This window comes from Macrotis lagotis, chromosome 5 (assembly GCF_037893015.1).
Source record: "Macrotis lagotis isolate mMagLag1 chromosome 5, bilby.v1.9.chrom.fasta, whole genome shotgun sequence".
Lineage (NCBI taxonomy): Eukaryota > Metazoa > Chordata > Mammalia > Peramelemorphia > Peramelidae > Macrotis > Macrotis lagotis.
In genome coordinates, this window is record NC_133662.1 from 175,917,142 (window position 1) to 175,937,206 (window position 20,065).

Below are 20,065 nucleotides of genomic sequence, written 5' to 3' on the forward strand. Positions count from 1 at the left end.
AGTCAAGAACCTTGAAATCAGGTATAAAATGAAGAATCAGATTGCTTCCCTTGAGTTGTTGTCATCTTAGTTTGTCTCTTCATATAAAAGAATTTCTTAAATATTGCCATGCCTTAAACTTGAATTCAGTAGCTTTTCCTCACTAATTATGATACAATGACCTTATTGTTTTCTTAGAATAAAAAACAAACCACACTTCTGAACCAGTAGCTTTAGCATTCAAATCTTGCTATTGACTTTAAATGATTATTTAGAGTGTGTCTATTTCTGTATAAACATATGCAGGCAAACAATATGCAGAAGTATTAGTTCATCATGTTTGTTTTGAAAAAAAAAAAGGATCAACACAGAGATGGAAAATGTATACAGTTTCTTTCATCTTTTATTTGTACCCGCAGCTGGTCAATATGCTTATGGCTTTATTGTGTTTGTTTTCCTGTTGTGGATGCGAAGAACCAATAACTAAATGTTACTATATTTAAAGTCCTTTGACTCCCTTGCTTATAAAGGTATTTTCAAAAAATGGTATAATTTTAAATATAGGTTGTCCCTAATGTCTTAGTGCAGCTTTAAGCTTTTAATAGGATTAAGACATTTGTGATGTATTATAAATGGTCACTGATCACAGCGATGGCCTTTGAAGAAAATTATTCTTTTAGCATTATTCTTTTAGTCTGATTGATAGTCTTTGTGCAGAACTTCCTATTACTCTAAGTTGATAGTTACACTGTTTGCATAGTTGATCACCCTCTGAAGCCAAGGAATGTGAGACTGCAGTCCACTAAGAGGGGCCTGAAGGTCACGTGGGAACCACCCAAAGAGGCAGCCACTAGACCTGTGGAGTATTACAACATTGCTTATGGGAAGTCACTGAAAAATCTTAGCTACATCAAGGTGAATGGTGATACGCACTCCTTCCTTATTGAGGATGTGGGTAAGTGACACAATGGTCTTGCTTTCCCAAAGTCCATTTTTGGTGGTCTGAATGATTCAAACATGATGTACATATAATGATTATTGTTGTAAAAATGGTGATCGACAGTTAAAGAGAAAGGCACTTCATCTTGGATGACTTGACTGACGATTCAAACTCTTATGATTCGCTTACTGAATCCCCCTGGTAAAAACCATTTAACCTCACTATGTTTTAGCTTTTTCACATTTACATATTAGCTAATATGTAAGGTAAACTTAATAACAAAGCCAAATGTAAGAGTATCTTCAATATGCTTTATTTCAGATGCATAAATTGAAATATTATCAATTTTATATCACTGAAACTGTGAATTCTATGTGTTTAGGTAGTTAAGATGGCATAATACGGCAATATGATATATAAGTAATATCTATAAAAATGAAAATTCAGTTTTGTTATTGACTATCCCTCAGTGTAATCTCTGCTTCCCTCACTAAAACAACGTGAAGTTTCAGTGAATGATTCCTGTAAAATATATGTAATTACAATATCCTTGAAGAAGTATTTCATAGGGACCTTTCTGAAATTTAAGCCAATAGTGTGCATCAAGCTATAAAAATTGGCAATTCAAGGAACTTAATAGCCTATTTTTGAAATATTAATTAGAAAATTAAAAAACTACCTATAACTGAGAACTCTAAGAAATTATTATCTGAAGAATGGCTGAAAATGCATTTTTTTTTTGTTCTGAGTAGCTCACAATAGACTATTTTCCTTCTTAACTGTAATTCTTGAGATTTGGCAGATCTTAAATTTTGCCAAAATGCCTACAGTTTAAGTTATATAACATTCCTAATAGATGTTAGATGAAATCATAAAGTTATAGTTTTGAATACCCTCTGTGGGCAGGCTTCTTTATTTCTTGAATTCCTAATTGTTTTTGAAGCCATTCATTCTAAAGTTCCATTCACAACACTGTCTTTTGGAGTAAATACCTTAAGTCACTTTAAAGGAAGAAGCACTAATAACTAAAAATAACTGTGAAAGTCAATCAGTCAATCAACACTGAATAAGCAAATGACAAACCACTTCAATATCTTTGTGAAAAAACTCTAGGTGGGTCATAAATGTCAGACAACTGCAGCTACTGAACAATACATTCTTTCTTCTTGTCCTAAGTTTTCTGTCTCCTCCTCTGTCCTTTCTTTTGAAACTCTCAGTAAAGTTATGATCTTCCTTTGGCTCTTAAGCATTCTCTATTATTTAACTTATTTGTCCTATCATCTAGGATTGGGATATTTATTCATGGGATAATGAAACAAGAGATCTGTAATAATAACAATTCCTCACACATATACATACATACACACACACACATATACACAACATATTTTTCCCAATTTGCCAAACTTTTCTTCACAACAATTTGGCTAGGTAATAAACTGAAGTTTCATATCCTCCCTTAACAGCTGAGGAAACTGAGACTCAGAGAGATTAAGATATTTGTCTTAGATCATATGACCATGAGATATTAGAGCAGAGATTTAGCCTCGGGCTCCAAGTCAAATGTTTACTCTAATCTACCATTTTGCCTCCTGGCAATGGAAAGGTAAAAGGCATTAAAATTGTTCTCTCCCTAATTCCAACTAGTAGAACAATCCCCTTCATTTTATTTTGCCACTTATTTTATTTTTTTATTTTTTAAATTTTTTTATTTTACTTTTTTTGCCACTTATTTTAAATAAACTCTATTATACAGAGTTTCTGTGAAAGATTTATCTTGTGCTCACACATCTCTTCCAACAAGTATTTTATTTAGTATATAACCCTCATTTGGTTGAAAACTTTACAACTTTGAATTAAAAGAAATTTTATCATTTCTGAGTTTGACTAGCACCCCCCCAAGTATTTATTTTGTCTCAACTCTGTAGACATTTGAGGATACTTCTGTCCCCTCCACCAGTTCTTTTCCCACAGGAAAATGTTGGCATTAAGATTTTGACTTAAGGAACCCTGGAATTTTGAATTGAAAACACTACTAGACTGGATAAAAAGGATAAGGCATCCATCCATTCCTCTCTTAACCATTCACTTTATTTGAATCTCTTGACTATCCACTTTATTTGGAGTTGTATGTTTCAGAATATAAAAGCAAATCTTATTTCCCAGAATTTTTGTATTTTGAGATTCTTGTGATAATCCTCATTTTGACTATTGTTTGGCTATAGTTATCTTTTCTAGGTATAGAGAAATGGATAAACCTGTTAGTAAAGCAAGATTTATGTATCTTCTTCAATTTTTAAATTGATTTCTGGGTTCAGAATAGAACTGAACCTTTTGGGATTTTGAATTTCATGGACAGCTCCCAAAATGTAAAAGAAGGAAGTGTTTTAAGCATGCATAAAGTTCCAAAGACTTATAAGCAAAATAGTTCTTACCAAGCAACTTTTTGATGAGTGAAGTGTAAGTCAATCAGAAACATGTGGATTAAATTTCCTTTGAAATACAAATAAATTTAAAGAGTGAAGAGAGAAAGTACTTTACAAAGCACGATTTTATGTTTTGTCTGAATGTGAAGCCTTTGCAAATTAGTCTGGGAAATTGTGCCAAACCCCAAATGCCACTGGGCTCTACCCTGGCGAGTCAGGAATAATACCAACCTTGGAAACACTAAATCTATCAGATGATATCTACTGCATCTGTTGTTGCTGTGATCCTAGTTTGTCAACTAAAGTACTCTCGGGGGAAATGCTCCCTAGAGAGAATTTCTTTTGACAAAACTAAAATTTGCTTCTCAAAACCAAACCCAAAACTTTCATCTTTTTTCAAGTCTATGACTTGTACTTTTATTTTAAAAAGTACCAATTCATCAGAATGGAAAAATAATTCTAGTAGGGCCTGGATTTTTTGGAATTGGATGTCTAGTAGAGACATACTTTGTGACTTTTGTTCTTTCAAAGATACCTTAATAGCCTTTCTTAATGCTGGAATATCTTGGGACTAAGGGGAATATGGACAAATAAGCCATACCATCTAACATTTCCCATTAAACTCAACCCAAATAAGTGGAACTATATTTCTAAATATAATATTGCACATTATTTTGTCTCCTTTTAGTTGATATTTCCAAGAAGGAGTGGGCACACATTGTTAAAAGGGAGCATTTCTTTTTGTAATAGAGTTCTATGTTAATTCAGGTATTGTTATGAATATTGGACATATTTCTAAACTTTAGGGATATATTTCAAGTTCAACTACTTGTAGATTTTGTGAAAAATTTCCTTTTGGAGCTTCTGTGTTGGAATTTTTTATCTTGAAAATTCAATGGGGAGACTTTCTGTTTTACAAATTTCTGTTCTTCAATTTTTGAATTCATATAAAAAAGCTGCTAATGTTCTTTGTCATATAGATACAAATTCATGGCAATGTATGTATATTTTGACAAAGTAATTTATTTTTTGAGGATGTGGTGCACTTTCCTAATGTAAACTATGTCAATTTAAAATGATAATAAATATATGAGAAAATTGTGGTTAGGTCCATCATTTAATTCAGTTTTTCAAGTTTTATTATAACATTTAAACTAAATAGTTAGTAAATTCAACTGTATTGTTCCTGGAGATGTGAAACAGTGGCTTGATATAAACCATATGTTTCAGAGCCTGGGGTAGTATACTTTGTGCTGGTTACTTCAGAGAACTACAGCGGAGTGAGTCGCCCAGTATACAGAGCTGAAAGCCTGCTTGGTAAGTCTTACCAAAATTGGAGTTGTCTTGGGTCACTTGGATTGGAAGTGGCAATCAGCTTTACCTGCTTCCTTAGGATCATAGCCAAGATTGAATTTTTTGAGGATGGTTAAACAGGTCAGCAAAAAGCCTAGAGGTTGAGATCAATATTATAGACACTCTTCTTTCCTTTAGAATATTTGAAAAAGAGATCTGGGTTTGTTTGGGTTTTTTCCTCTCCCTATAACTTGTACATATTATATATTAAGTGGAACATATTAATTTTATTAATTTATTTGCATATAAATTAAATATATTAAAATAAACTCTATGGTTGAAATGAGAGGGACTGAGGCTGTGATTTCATTGGTATGGGGAGATTCAGGCAAAGAAATTTCCACTACTAATGGAGGTTGGCATCTTCTCTGAATTGTAGAGTCTGAGAGAATTGCCTAGAGCATTAAGATATATGATTTGCTCAGGGTCACATAGCCAGGATGTAACAGAGGCAGGATTTGAAGGCAGGCCATAGTGTTTTTGAGATCAGCTGTCTACCCACTAGAACCTGCTGTCTCTCCATTGCTGAATGACATGAAATGTAAATATTGTAGTAGAGCAGTTCTAGGGGTTTCCCAGACCCATCCTTTGCAGTCCATTTCTCAACAATATAATTCAAACATACCTTAAGGAGGGAGTGAAATGTGGAAAAGTCAAGTTTCCTTTTTTTCTCCCTAATTTTCAAGTTGCATTTTCCTAATTTAGGAGGTGAATGGATCAAGATTGATGGTTTTGCCATTAAGGGTCAAGAACCACTTAATGAGACCATGACAGGTACTATTTACTCATTTAGTTCATGTCTCCACTGAAGCACAATCTCTCAAGAAGATTGTGCTTCCTGTCACACACATCCTCTTACATTTCATGTGGTTCCCATCGCTAAACTAACACACTTGCTGCACATTTTTTTTTGGTCAATCTGTTTTTTGCGCCTGATGAACTGCAGCAAATGTTGTGAATCTGTGAATGCTCTTTTGTGTTCTGTGTGGAAATGTTGTCTGCGTCTCTATCTTTGTTCCAAACTTCTGGTGACCATTGACATGTGCTACTCAAATATGTTGGTTGAGATGGTTCTATGGACACAACTAGAATGTAATTACTTCTTAGTAAGTAAACATGTATTTAGATAAGTAGCGTAAATAAATAAATAAGTGGCATACAGGGGTAATGACTTTGAAAGGCAAATCCATTGCCTCAAGACAGCCTTTGCTAAGAAAATGTTCTGGAGAACATCCCTTCCATCTCTACTCCATATTTGCTTCTTGGTTGTCAATGTCTGCTCTTGATGATGTTATTTTTCCCCTCTAGGGAAAATGCTGAGATTTCTGTTGTGTTTCTTAAGTTTATTTTAATGATAGTGTAAGGATAGTACAAAGTACTTGCAGTGTTTTTTTTTTCAGAATGTGGTTGGATAGTACCCTGAAGGGAATCCTATGGATTGCTGTATTTAGTCTAATGTTCTATATCTTAATAAACTCAATGTGACATTGTTTGTGAAGAGAAGGTGAGTATGTTAAAAAAACAAATCAATGATATTTTCCTTTTGACTAAAGTTTTGCTTTTCTGAGTAGTTTTCAAAGCCTTTTCTGAACAAAAAAAAGGAGGCAGAAGAATGGAAGAAGTTTTGAAAGGAAGCTAGTTTGAGGACAATGGGAATAAATTCTCTTTTAAACATTTTGAGTTTCTGACAATGGCAGAATATGCAAGGGGAAAAGTCTTTTAGATCTTTTAGAGTGAGACCCTAGAGCTGAGAAAGAGGGGTGAAGTATAGAATGCTAATTAAGGAAGTTTGTTAGCAATGGGAGTTGGTTAGCTCACTGAGTGAGAAAATATGGAGGCAGGAGAGTGGATGGCAAGGATAGAATTTTCAGAAATATAGTTAGGTAGAGGATGATATTTTGAATACATATTATTTGTAATATGCTGAGACTACAAAGATAGGTTTCTCTTAAGTCAAGGAAGTGACAAAGAGGAGTTGGACCACAAAAGGGGGGTCCATTTCATAGAAACAATTGGAGTGGGTTGTAATGGGAAATATGAGAGAAAACATAAATTGAAGACTCTAGGCTGATAAGAATTTGGAATGATGTAGAGAATTTTTTTTAATTTCTTGATTCAAAATTCATTTTCCAAAGAAATGTGGGAAAACAAATTTAGAAAGCAAAAAAACCAGAATATTTGTGAGCTTACGGTCTAATTCAGGAGTAGAAAGTGTGATAAAAGATGGGAGAAAGCACAAAGAAGAGAGACAAGTAGGAGCAGGAGAGCAAAAAAAGGAAATGACAACTAATGGAAGAGAAAGATATATGAGGTGCAGGGCTAAAATGGGTAAAAGACATTAAATATGAAGAATTTGGAGACAGTATAGTTCATTGAACTGTTGTTACTGCCTGTTTGAGTTTTATGTTTTGCTTTTAAATTTCAGATTTACTTTTATTTTTCTTTTCATATAGCTAGCTCTCTGGAGGAAATTATTTTTAGAGCAGCAATTCTCTTGTTTTTCTAAGACAATTTATTCCTTTGTATTCTTTAGAACATTTAATATGATAGCCATCATTATGAGTCTGCTTGAGTTACAGAAATCTAGAAACCAAGGATCTAACAGTCATGTTACTCCAACTAAAATGCAAGCTCATTGAATGTAGGGTCTGTTTTTTCATCATTCTTTGAATTTCTTGGAGAACTTATCCAAGTGGAATATGGGTCACAAGATAGATGGGCAAATTTATTGAATAATTCTCACTTCTTAGTCTTGTTTTCATTAGTGCATTTTATTGTTGAGTCATTTTCAGCCATTTATAGTTCTCTATGACCTTATTTTTAGCAAAGATACTTCCCTAGTTCATTTTACAGATAAGGAAACTGAGACAAACAAGGTTAAGTGACTTGCCCAAGGTCTCACAGTTAGTAAGTATAGGTAGGCTGGATTTGAATGCAGGACTACATGACTCTAGGGTTGATACTCCATCCACCTAGCTGTCCTTGGTTATGAGTTTATGAATTCACTGTAAATCAATCTATAACCTCCCCCCACCAATTATATGTAAAGGTAGTTTTCAACATGCATCCATTTGCAAGCTTAGGAGTTCCATATTTTTCTACCAACTTCCCTTCCCTCTCCTCAATCTATATCCTCTTGATGCTGGAGTAGGACAGATCATATTTGTGAGAACTCAACTGTTGAGGGTAACATTTTTGTTTGCCACTTTTACAGCCTTTAATTTCTTTCCTTATGTAAATTGACAAGAGAATGTTATTTAAAAAACATTTGCAGCACAGTACAAGGCAAATCTTAAATCTGTCAAGTGAGACCAGAATGCACTGATTAGAGGAAGTGCTTTTATAGTCAATGTATAAATAGAGCATTTGTTGTCACAGTGATCATTTTTACCTACATCTTACTTTATGAAGCTTGAAAAACATGCTGTGCTAGCCTCCTGTCAGCTGTTTTAAGGTATGTGAATTCTGTCCATTTTTTTGAGACATTTTGGATGCCAGCTATCTATATTGAGAGATTTATTAGGAAGCCTGTCTCATAAATCAGACATTATTATTGGCAACTGGTCCAGTGCCCAATGTTCTTGGCTCTAGTTCTTTAAATGTGCCATATTTCTCCTTGTGTTTTGTCTGAAACCAAGGTGGAAAACATTCCCTTACTCTTCTAGAAGTGGTTGTGGTAGAAAAACACTTATTAAAGGCTTTCTTTGTGCAGAACACTGAGGATATAAATACCAAAGTGAGGTAGTCACTGTCCAGCTAGGTGATAAGGTGGACAGAGTGTTAGACTCTGGGTCAGAAAGAACTGAATTCAAATCTTTCCTCAGATACTTATAAGCTGTATGAGCTATTATTCTAAAAAAGGGGGAGCTAGTACATACAGAGGTTTGATGTCAGAAGGGAGAGTTATGATTTGGAAAGTGGAGGGATGGTAAGAGGGTCCAGAGGCAAGTAGTGCCTTTTCCAATAACAATGGCAGTATCAATTTATTAATAATTCCAGAGCTGGCATTACTGAAGTCAGTCTTTATAGAGAGGTTCATAAGAAAGGCATTCACCAATCAGGACCTACCAAGACCAGGCATAGAAGTTTAAATCTAAAATCTCAAACTCAAATAGAATCAGGCAAATCAAACTATACAAAAGAATCTCTATGCCTCAGAAAACCATATGTTAATATCTATCTATTGTTTACTTTTAAATTTATTTGTTGAATATTCCCCAATTACATTGTGTTGTGGGGCCAACATATCTGCTTCAGGGCATAAGGTTTATCCCATAAATGTCTTCCTTATATATTCTCAAGAGCTTTGCCAAGTGATTCAAGGATTGTTTGGGTTATAATTATAGTTCCAACCATACTAAAATACAAACAAAATGTCCTTTTACATTTTCCAGTGAAAGGGCATCATTTCTTTTTGCAAGATTATGTGGTAGAAAGTCCATAGTCAATGGGCCAGTCTTATAGGCATAGACATATGCCAGTAAGAGATATGCCACTTCAGATATACCAGCTTGTGAGAAGTGAAGACAGAACTGATGGTAGAACCTGGTACTTCCAGAATTCTGGGGTTATGAGGGAAGGACAATGGTCTAGCAGTATACAACTGAGAATCATTTTACAGTGTTGAGTAGAAAAATGGGTCTTATGGTAGGGAGGGGACTAGAATCTCCAGCCCTGGATTTAGAGCCAAAAGATGTGGTTTCTAATTTTAGTCTTAACTATTTGAATACAGGTAAATCTCTGGGTCATACTTAGTTTTGTCATCAGCAAAATGAGGAAGTTGAATTATATGATTTGCAGGATTCCTTCCAGATTTGATAATATATGTCTGTAACTATTCACATATCTCCTTTAGTTGGTTTTTCTTTAAGGAAGTGCTGATCACAATCTAGTGTAAAAGAATGTACATTGTTATGGTTTTATTCTGTGGGAGAAGCTGGCATCTTTTTTGATAAGTGACTGTTTATCAAATGTCAAAAAACAGGAGAAAGCAAAACAATAAAACCCCAAACTTACTGAATAACTATTAAAGGAAAGCAATTTGTTAAATTAGTTTAAAAAAGGATAAAAGTATTGCATAAGAAAGTGCCTTCAAATAAGATTCCATTCTTTTAGTATCATATTCTGAAAAAAACTCACAATGAATATTCTTTATCATTTCTGGATTACTCATCACAGTGGCTCACAGCATTTAGAATATCTTCCTTATTTTTAATTTAAAAAATTCCTTTACTCAGGGATTTGTAGCCTTTTGGGGTCATTTACCCATTTGGTAGTCTAATGAAACAAATGGACCCCTTCTCAAAATAATATTTTTAAGCATATAAAATGAAATATATATATGTATATATATATATCCAATTATAACTAAATAGTCGTGAAAATATTTTAAAAGGACACTAAGGCTATTAAAACCTCTGCTTTAACTTTAGCTTGTCTTATTTTTCTCATTTTTTTCCTGTCCTAAGTAAAGGTAGAGACCAACTGAACACATTCCTTCATTTAATAATTCCACTGATGTTTTAAAATATCAGTATTTGATTGCTTTTGCTTATTTTTTATCTTGCTTGCTTATTTTTCAACTTCTTTTCATAACTCTACTGGGATAAGGAATATTTTGCATTTCAGTGCCATAAAAAGTACCTCAACTAGAAATCAGATTGTTGGGTTCTAACCCCAGTCATGCCATTGACTATCTATGAGACACTGGACAAAACACTTATTTGGCCTCAGAGTACTTATCTTATATAAATGACTGAATTTAAAGTTCTAGGGTAGTTCTGGATTGTAGGGCATTTTATCATATTAAATTTTTCTTTGTTCTCATAATTCTTCAAGTCTTCAATATATCTCAAATAGTATATTGTATTTTGTGCTAAAGTTTAGATTAATACTAAATTTTACGGCAGGATTACCTGAGGGTTTCTTTTGACTACAGTAGAATCTTATCTTATTTGGAGGTAGATTCTAAAGCTAGATGGCAGAGTGAAAATCCTTTAACCCCATAAAGTCAAAATTACCCTCTCTCTGGAATAGGTTTACAAAATGAAAAGCCTTTGGCATCTTGAAATACTGTGGGAAATCCAACTCCACAGATATGTTCTGAATTTATGAATTAATAATTGTGTTGGGCTGCAGATTCTCTCTCTTACCAGTTCATTGCTCAGTTTCTTCTCCTGCTCCAAATGAGGTGAGGTGTGCTAAGAACGAGATAGCATCAAGTTTGAAGGCTGATGACTGATTCTTGTCATTATTATTCATCATTTTTCTTTCTCCCTCTCTCTCTGCCCAATTCCTAAAGATGAATTTACACGTTAAATGTGGGTAGGATGGAATTTCATTGTACATTTTGGTTCTCTCTTTTTTGGATAGTTATATTAAAACTATGGTCTGATATTTAGTTTTATCCACAGTGTGACTCCTTTATCTTTTTTGCCCCTATTCTGTCAGGAAAAGAGTCTCCACAGCACCACCACTGTCAACATCATCAAAATTGTGAATTCAATTCAACAAATATTTATTAGGAGCCTATTTTGTATGTGCTAAGGATGGAAAGACAAAAGTAACACTTATTTTAAAATACCTACACTGTGCATAATCAAAATATCAGATGGATTTTGTTTAGTTCATACCTCTTGTATAGATTCAATGTTAGAATACTATTTTATCACAGTATTTCATATTTAAATGGAATTACAACATTTGTTAATCAAGTTCCTTACTTGATAGAAGTTACTAACCTCGCAGATATTTGTCAAGTTTCCAGGTTTCTACAAGGTATAAGAGACATTTGATAACTGCAGTGGGGGATTTAAAAAAAAATACTCATTGAATCTCAGGGATAGAAATGACCTCAAAGATCATCTAATCCATTATCCTATTTGAAGTAGGAATATTCTATGCAATAGCCTCAATACAACATATATTTTCTAATTGCTATTATGCTCAGCCAGTGTTTATCCATTTTTCACTTGGAGGTCTGTAGTATCACTAACCCCTGAAGGATTTTTGTATAATATGTAAGTACTAGGAAGTTTGCTCATGTGTTAGTGGAACTGAAAGATCAATGTCACGAATATAATATGGTTGCTTCCAAAGTTAATACAATCTCACCCTGCAGTGAGAGACATATCTTCCAGGAATAAGGAGGTGAATATTTTCTATATTTAAATCAGACCACATTTGGAATGTGATGCTCAGTTTTGAGTGCCACAGTTTTAAAAGCACGTTGTTAAAATGGAGAGTATCCAGAGGAATTCAGTCCCAGTGCTGAAAAGTTTAGTTCATGTTATATAAGTAGTTGAAGGAACATGGGATGCTTAGCCTGAAGGAGAGAATATTGAGAGAATATTGAGGGGTGGGGGAGAATGGATGTGAAGTGCTATCATGGAAGAGGAATTAGACTTGTTTTTTGGTTTCAGAGCACAGGGCCAGAAGCAATAAGTGGAAGTTGCAGAGGGAAATTTAGGCTTGATGTCTTCAAAAATCCTTATAACAATCAGAATTTTTCAAAAGGAGAATGGGCATTTGAAACAGGCTGCCTCAAGAAGCAGATAGAACAGATGACTATTTTCCAGGTTTGCCATAGTGATTCATCTTTGTTATGGTTGAACTAGATTGGCTCCCTTCCAACTCTTAGATTTCGTGATTTTCTGATTTTTGTGTATATACACACACATATTTCGTTATTGAATCATTTTAGTCCATCTGTCTTTTCGTGACCCCATTTTGAGGTTTCTTAGCAAAGATACTGGAATGGTTTGCCATTTCCTTCTCCAGTTCATTTTTACAGATGAGGAAACTGAGGCAAACAAGGTTAAGTGACTTTCCCAAGGTCACTTAGCTAGTAAGTATTTGAGATCATATTTGAACTCAGGTAGGTAAGTCTTCATGCTTCCAAGCCTAGTGCTCTATCCTCTTTCCCTCCTAGCTGCACAATACCCATATATGGACATATATGAATGATTTGAACTTGTCATTTCATCTTTGTAGAAATTTTTCAAGTATGGAAACTCCTTCAACTGATGCAGATTCACAATTCCTATGGCTTATAGAATTAGGGAATTTTTTGGAAGCATAGAAAAATTAAATGTCTTCTAGTAGGCACAACACCAATATATCAGGGAAAGGACCTGAACTCAGGTTTTCCCAAATCCAATCTGACATATCGCATAATAAATATACATTATCTACATATATGAATGTCCATGTACATATATGTTTTCATTTGGATATGTAGCAACATTTTCATACATATTATATAAATAGAATTTCTAAATCAGGTAATAAGGCTATAAACCGGTTGGTTGAAATGAATTGATTTCTCTTGTTTCTTCAATTTTAATTCCTTTCTACATAAGAAAGGAATTCATAGCCTAGAATTTTTTTATAATTTACTCTGTCTTACCTAAAACTCATGAAAAACTAGCTAATATAAATGCTTTAAAATGTTTATAACAATTTATTAACCGTCACTGTTTATTTCCTTATTAAATTGTTCTTGAGGTTTCTACTGATAGAGATTTACTATCACGGGCCTTATTTCTTTGGTACTGTTCAACTTGAACTCAAAATTGTCATGGTATAAGAACACAACATTGTATAATAATAATAATGCTTACTCTTGTCTCATTCATGTATCAGAGATTCTCACATGAGCTGATGAACTCTTTTGTACTTTAAGAAATTTCTCATTTCTCTATCTTTCTGCCTTCACCCAGACAATTTGAGAACTTCACCACTCAGTATGTTTTCATTAAGTCCTCTTGCAGTACTTGGTCCATCAGGTTCAAAAAAAGAGGAGAGCTTTTTTTTTATAGTAGGAAGAAAACAAATAACTCATAAAAATAATATGTCAATAGCTTCAGTGACTTACATAGTATGATCAAGGCAGGTCCCCTGTCAATGGAGTAGTTAGAGTGCCAGTCCTAGAGTCAAGAAGACTCATTTTCCTGAATTCAAATGTGGCCTCAGCCACTTACTAGCTGTGTGACCCTGGGAAAGTCATTTTATCTTGTTTGCCCCAGTTTACTTATCTATAAAATGAGCTGGAGAAGGAAATGGCAAACTATTCTATTATCTTTAGTAAGAAACTTCAGAATGGGGTCAGGAAAAGACAGATGTGACTAAAGAAATCTCAGAATGGGGTCACAAAGAGACAAATGTGACTAAATAACTCAACACAAAATCAGAGGATCATAAAATCCAAGAGCTGGAAGGGAGCCCATCTAGTCCAACCCATACCAAAGATGAATCACTAGGCTAAACCTGGCAAATAGCTGATCTAGTCTATCTGCTTCTTGAGGTAGCCCATTTCAAAAGCCTTTGAAAAATTCTGTTATATTTTTCCAGACATCAAACCTAAATTTCCCTCTGCAACTTCCAGAGCTGACTGTGTAACCCTGAGCAAGTCATTTAACCCTATTTGTCTCGCTTTTTCTTATCTGTAATAGGAGCAAGAGAAGAGGCATAATGTCAGTATTTTTACCTAGAAAACCCAAATGAGTTCCTGAAGAGTTGGAAGCAACTGAACAGCAACAACATCACAGGCTCCCATCATAATTCTGTTACCTTGTTTTGCCTGTAGTTCTTTGCATAAGATACCCAATGCCTTTTTTCTACAACTCTCAAGCAAAAAGTTCATCATCAGTATTTAGCATAAATATTGATTAACTGATTTCACCTTTAACTTCTCATCTAACAATGCTCTACAAGTAAAGGCTCCTTCCAAGGAGTCCATCTCTTAATGTTTGTCCTTCATTCTCAAAGAAGACCAAGACATCAAGGAGGTGATGCCATAACAAGCATATGAATTGGATTGAGGTCTGGATATGAATCCAGAGCCATCTGGATTCAGGGGCCAAATATGAATCAGGACAACTGGAGATGGCCCTGGATGTCGGGCAATCAGGGTTAAATAACTTGCCCAAGGTCACACAGCTAGTAAGTGTCGGAGGCTGGATTTGAACTCCCAACCTCTTGATTCCAAGGTCAGTCTATCCACTGCACCATCTAGCTGCCCTCTGTCCCTTAGTAGCTGAAGGGATTTCTTCAGAGTTCCATTGTCCTAGCTTTAGACACGTTTTCCTTGTATCCAATTCTAATTCAGTGCCAAACAAGGGACCATTCTCCCTTAAACTATGTAGATTCTGACAACTTTTGGCCTGGATAAAATTTGTCCAGTGATCAGAAACACATGGCCCTTCTCACATTCCAAGTGTGGCTCTGTCTTTGATACCAGCTTGGGTAAGGGTAAATTCAATAGTCTAATGTCCTCTCTTCACCTCTAGTGCTTGGATGCTGTTCCTACAAACCATTTGAATTTCGCTCATAAACTGAAGGGCTCTCTCTATGGGGCTCTCAAATCCTCTCCCAGCCTCCACCCAGTAAACCCCTCAGGTTTATGTGTTTGATATTAGCTGGCTAGTGTTACTCCAGATACCCAGGGCTTCTTCTCTTGGTGTCTTGAAATGAGGGGAAGGCAAGTCTTTTTCCTTGTTTTTCTGATAGGGGAGATAAATATTTACAATTTCCACCTCATCTTGTGTGTTTTAGACTTTTTAAAGTGCTTTTTACTAGGTCATACTAGGTCATATATTACATTAAAATGTAATTTGGGAATTTGTAGCATGAAAGCAGGAGAAAATTATACATTCATGCTTTTGTATGGAGAGATAAAGCACTAAATCCTCATCTGAGATAACTGCTTCTCTATCAGGTGACCTAGTTTCTCAGTAGGGCAAAAATATGGCCTGTGAAATCCATTTTATGAATCAAATCTAAAGCATAATAGGTTTAGAAAAGTATTCATTTTACAGCCGTCAAAGCTCTTTAGCATCACTGAAAGCCATTACAGTTATAGTGGAAAAGAAAGGACGGAGAGAAATAGGAGAAGTCAGAGGTTCACCAGACTATCAGTGTTTTAACTGGCCCACCTTTCATAGGAAATATCTGTGGAAAGACAAGAAATGGACTCTCCCACTAAAATATTTTTGTTCTCTCCACAAATATTTCATTGAAATATGTAGTGTATTGAGCACTGTTCTCTATGAGTATTTACTTAAATTTGTAGAGCTTTAAAAGAAAAAATGTGGCAGGATAGGATTGGAAAACTCCAGGTCTAAATATATATACATATATATATATATATATATATATATATATATATATATATATATATGGAATTCTTTTTTTAAAATATGTTTTCCAATTATATACAATAGTAGTATCTACCTATCACTTTTTGTAAGGTTTTGAATTTTACAATCCCCCCACACACAATAGAGATATATCTTTAAGTTATTTCAGAGATATGGGACTTAAGATACTTCAAACATTCCTGCTTTTTATCATTGAATCCCCACCTCCCCTTCCCCAGCATAGCTCATAGCTGCCTACATGAGTTACTATATCATTCTGAGGAGTGACTGGCTAAAAAAAAAATCACCATTGGATAATCCGCTTTCTGGTCTCACTGTGTCATTTCTAGTTCTCTGTGACCCTATTTGGGGTTTTCCTGACAAAGATTCCTTTTCCAGTTCATTTTATAGATGAGGAAACTGAGGTATTCAAGAGCAAGTGATTTGCTCAGGATTACACAGCTAATGAGTATTTGAGGTCAAATTTGAACTCAGATCCTCTTGACTCCAGGTCCAGCACTCTACCTAGCTTCCCTTTCTAGTCTCTCCATACAAGAGAGACAATCCAGTCAGTACCAGATCTATGCCTTTGTCCATAGTCACCTTCAAATCACAGTGAAGTGTCAGGGTAGGAATTTAGAGGAGCAGCATTTTAAAAATTATATTTATTTAATTGGTTCCTTTTATCATTATTTCATCATTTCCCTATATATCATGCTTTCCCTTTCTAGAAAGCAATCCTTATGAATGATTTAAAAAGAGAAAAAACAAAGAAGTGTTTCAGTTAAACTAACCAACACATCAAACAGCTTTGACCCTATATGTATTCCACATCTATTTGGCATAAAGACAAATTGGGAAAATTTGTGGATCAGGAAACGTATTAGCTGTGTGGTCTTAAATCATGTTACCTCAGCTTACCAGTTTAACCATCAGAAAATACTGTCTAACATAAATGTAATTAGAAATATGGTTTAGAAAAGTGAACACTTCTTGGAGCTCCCCATTATCTCTTATCCTGGACCAAATTTGGTTGTTCTAATTTAAGAGCATTTTTTGCTGTTGTTTTAGTTATGATGTATATTGTTTTTCTGTGTCTGAGAAAGTGATATAGCTAATGTATTCCATTACTATTCATTTTTCACAATGTATATGCAACTAAAGGACTAGAAGCAGACAATACATTGTAGTGAAGAGAGAGTTCTCCTGAGAATCATGATACCTGAGCTCCAAGTTTGGCTTTGCTGCTAACTAGCTAGCTATGTGGACTTGGCCAAGACACAGAGTTTTAGTTTCATTTTGTTCATCTTTAAATGAAATCTTTGGGCTAGATAACTACTAAAGTATTTAAAAAATTTAAAGATGATATTTCAATCTACAAAAAAATAAGACTTGTGTGCATTTTTAGAAAATTAAATTTAACATGGTCCTCTCAAAACCTATCTTACTTTTTGTGTACCCTTCTGAATTTCTACTTTCTTCTGAATATTTTGAAGTTTCATTGATGCAATTTCTTTTCTTTTTTCTTTATTCTCTGCTCACTGTCCTCTTTTCCTGTGCAATACTCCCTCCCCCATCAAAACAAATGTTTTATCTTGTAACAAGTATAGTCAGCCAAAGCAAATTCTTACGTTGGCTATGCCTGAGAATGTATATCTCATTTTGAACCTCTTGTCAACCACCTGTCGGCCAAGAAATGAAGAGAAGCATAGGTTCATTGTCAGTCTTCAAGAATTATGATTGATCATTGCATTGATTATCATTCTTTTTTTCAAATTCCTTTTCCTTTTGTGGTCACTACTATTTTTTCTCCTGTTTCTGCTCACTTTCTAAGGTATTTCCACCCCCAACTTTCTATCATTTTCAATTCTTCTTGAAATTATTAGACTTTTCATTATGAATGTCACATGTAGAACTAAGAAATGAATAATTGCCAATGAGTAGAGGAAATAGGTACAAATCTAAGCTCTGTTATTTAATTTTTGAGTGGCATTGAAGAATGTCACTGGGTTTTAATTCTCTGGGTCATAATTTCCCTCTTAGTAAAATGTGGGGAGTTGGTCTAGTTGAATTTTAAGGTCCTTTTACCAGTAAACTCAACCATCTGTAATATGAAAAATAATTTTATTTTGTTTTTTATTCTCCATGTTTCCTGAGAAGGCTAGATCTCCTTATGTGATAATGAATTTCAGAAACTCCTAGTCAATTAAGTAACTTTGAAGAATTCTGAAATACATGAATACATGAATAAGTTGTGTATCATCTACAACTTGTGTAAAATTGTACACAATTATCTGTATAATTTATCTATATGACTATTCTGTACAAAATTATATATTCTCAGTATTTTAGCAGTGAACATGAAACTGTAGTTTCTAGACCACAAAAAAGTCATATGGAAAGGATTCAGAAATGATTGAGTTGCCTGGAAAAGGAAACATTTAGCAGCTTTCTCCTTCATCAGGGTTTAAACCAACATTTTGTGGTATTTCATCACAGCAGTTTGTTGTATTATACATTTACATATGTATATATGGCTATAGATTTTGTTTTTTGTGAATTCTCAGGGGCTAGGCAATTGTGAAAGATTACTCTTACTGGTATCAATCTACATTCTTACTTTTGTCAGCAATTAGTATGCCTCTCACAAGTGGGTGAGAGAGGGTTAGCTTTGGAATGGTGTAACTAAGAAATGGAGGAATTGGCTCTGAACCAGATTCATCATCTCTGCTTGTGTGGCCAACAAATAAAAACAGCATACAGCTGATTTTGAGTTCATGCCACAGTGAGACCTACTGTAGTTTAATAAAACCCGATACCTTTGACTAGGTCATCCATTCATTGTTGGAGGTCAAAGTTTTCTGTCTGGAGACTGTTAGGGATTTTGACATTTGGGAGAAGGGGAAATGCCACCAGTGGCACTTCTAAATTGAAACTATGTGCATTAGCATGTCTTCTTTATAGAAGGACCAAAAGAATTCAAAAATGGCAGCTAAGAAAAAAAAAAACCTTATTTCTTAACATTTTTTAAACTTTATTTTCAGTTTTTATTAGATTTTATTTGTGAATATATGTGTGACTCATGATCTTTATTTTTTAATTAACAGTGGTGAAAGACCCAGGCATTATCAATGGTTAAAATTGTGTTACTTCCTCACAGCAAGGTATTTTACTAGGAATCCAAATGCATAGAGCACTTTCCATGACCTGATTGTCCTCTCTACTGGACACTGTTTAGGGGTTTACCAATACAAACTTGTTGATTGATTTATGTTGCACAGGGGAGGTGGGGAGGTAGGGCGGAGGTAGGTTATAAACACACAAATTGTGAGATGAATATGAATGACTAGAAAAGTGGGTTTAAGCTATACATTAGTAGCCCTGAGATGCTAAAATATTACAAGGAAAATCTCCAATGCATTGCATATGTTTAATCTAGAGAATATGAGGGAAAAGCAAGAATTATATGTAGGAAGAAAAGGCATATAGGGATTGTAGTCTGAATTAGTGGAGAAAGTATCCACACTGATAAAATAATGGATATTTCAGAGTTTCAGGGTTAGAAAAAAATTTCTTCTTTGCCTTCTCATAATGCCTTCAACTTTCAGATTACTGTTGTCTTTCTCTCATATACATGCATATATATCTGTGTGTATGTATTTTATATATTTTATATACCAAGTTATTTATATGTCGCTTCCCTATATATACTTTGTGAGGGTGGAAATTGTGAGTATTTTGTTTGTTTTGCATTTCTTTGTATCTCCAGTTTTTACCATGGTTCTTGACATTTAATAAATGCTTGTTGACTCAGTAATCTCAGAAGTCATCTACTCCACCCCACAATTGAATAGGAATGCCTTTTGTGATATACCTGGAAAATTGTCCTTTGAACTTCACTCAGAAATCTCCAGTGTGATGCACTTGCCTTCATCCTGTTGCAACCTGTTTAACTTTTGAACAGTATGAATTGATAGGATCTTTTTTCTTAATCTAAGCTCATCTCTGTAACTCCTAAGCACTGCTCCTAGTTCTGTCCTCTGGCACCACACAGAACAAATCACATTCTTCCATGTGAAAACTTTGCAAATACTCAAGGCAGTTTATCATCTGAACTTCAAGCCACTTGACACACAGTGGATATTGAGGTAAATGTTGGTTGATTGGTAAACTTTTAAAAACTCTTACAGCAGAGCAGCTAGGTGACCCAGGCAGCCCTGGAGTCAGAT

The 20,065-nt window shown here is 34.5% G+C and overlaps 1 protein-coding gene across 2 annotated transcripts in view; it reads left to right on the forward strand.

Moving 5' to 3' along the window:
* The window catches only part of FNDC1 (fibronectin type III domain containing 1), a 124,014-nt gene that overhangs the window by 41,882 nt on the left and 62,067 nt on the right, over positions 1 to 20,065 (forward strand). The window contains exons 2-4 of one of the 2 annotated variants that reach the window (XM_074187955.1): positions 740 to 934; positions 4,576 to 4,662; positions 5,404 to 5,472. In XM_074187955.1, coding sequence (XP_074044056.1) covers positions 740 to 934; positions 4,576 to 4,662; positions 5,404 to 5,472 — 351 coding nt within the window. Of the gene's footprint in view, positions 1 to 739; positions 935 to 4,575; positions 4,663 to 5,403; positions 5,473 to 20,065 lie in introns of those variants that run through there. The other variant, XM_074187956.1, reaches the window with a different exon arrangement.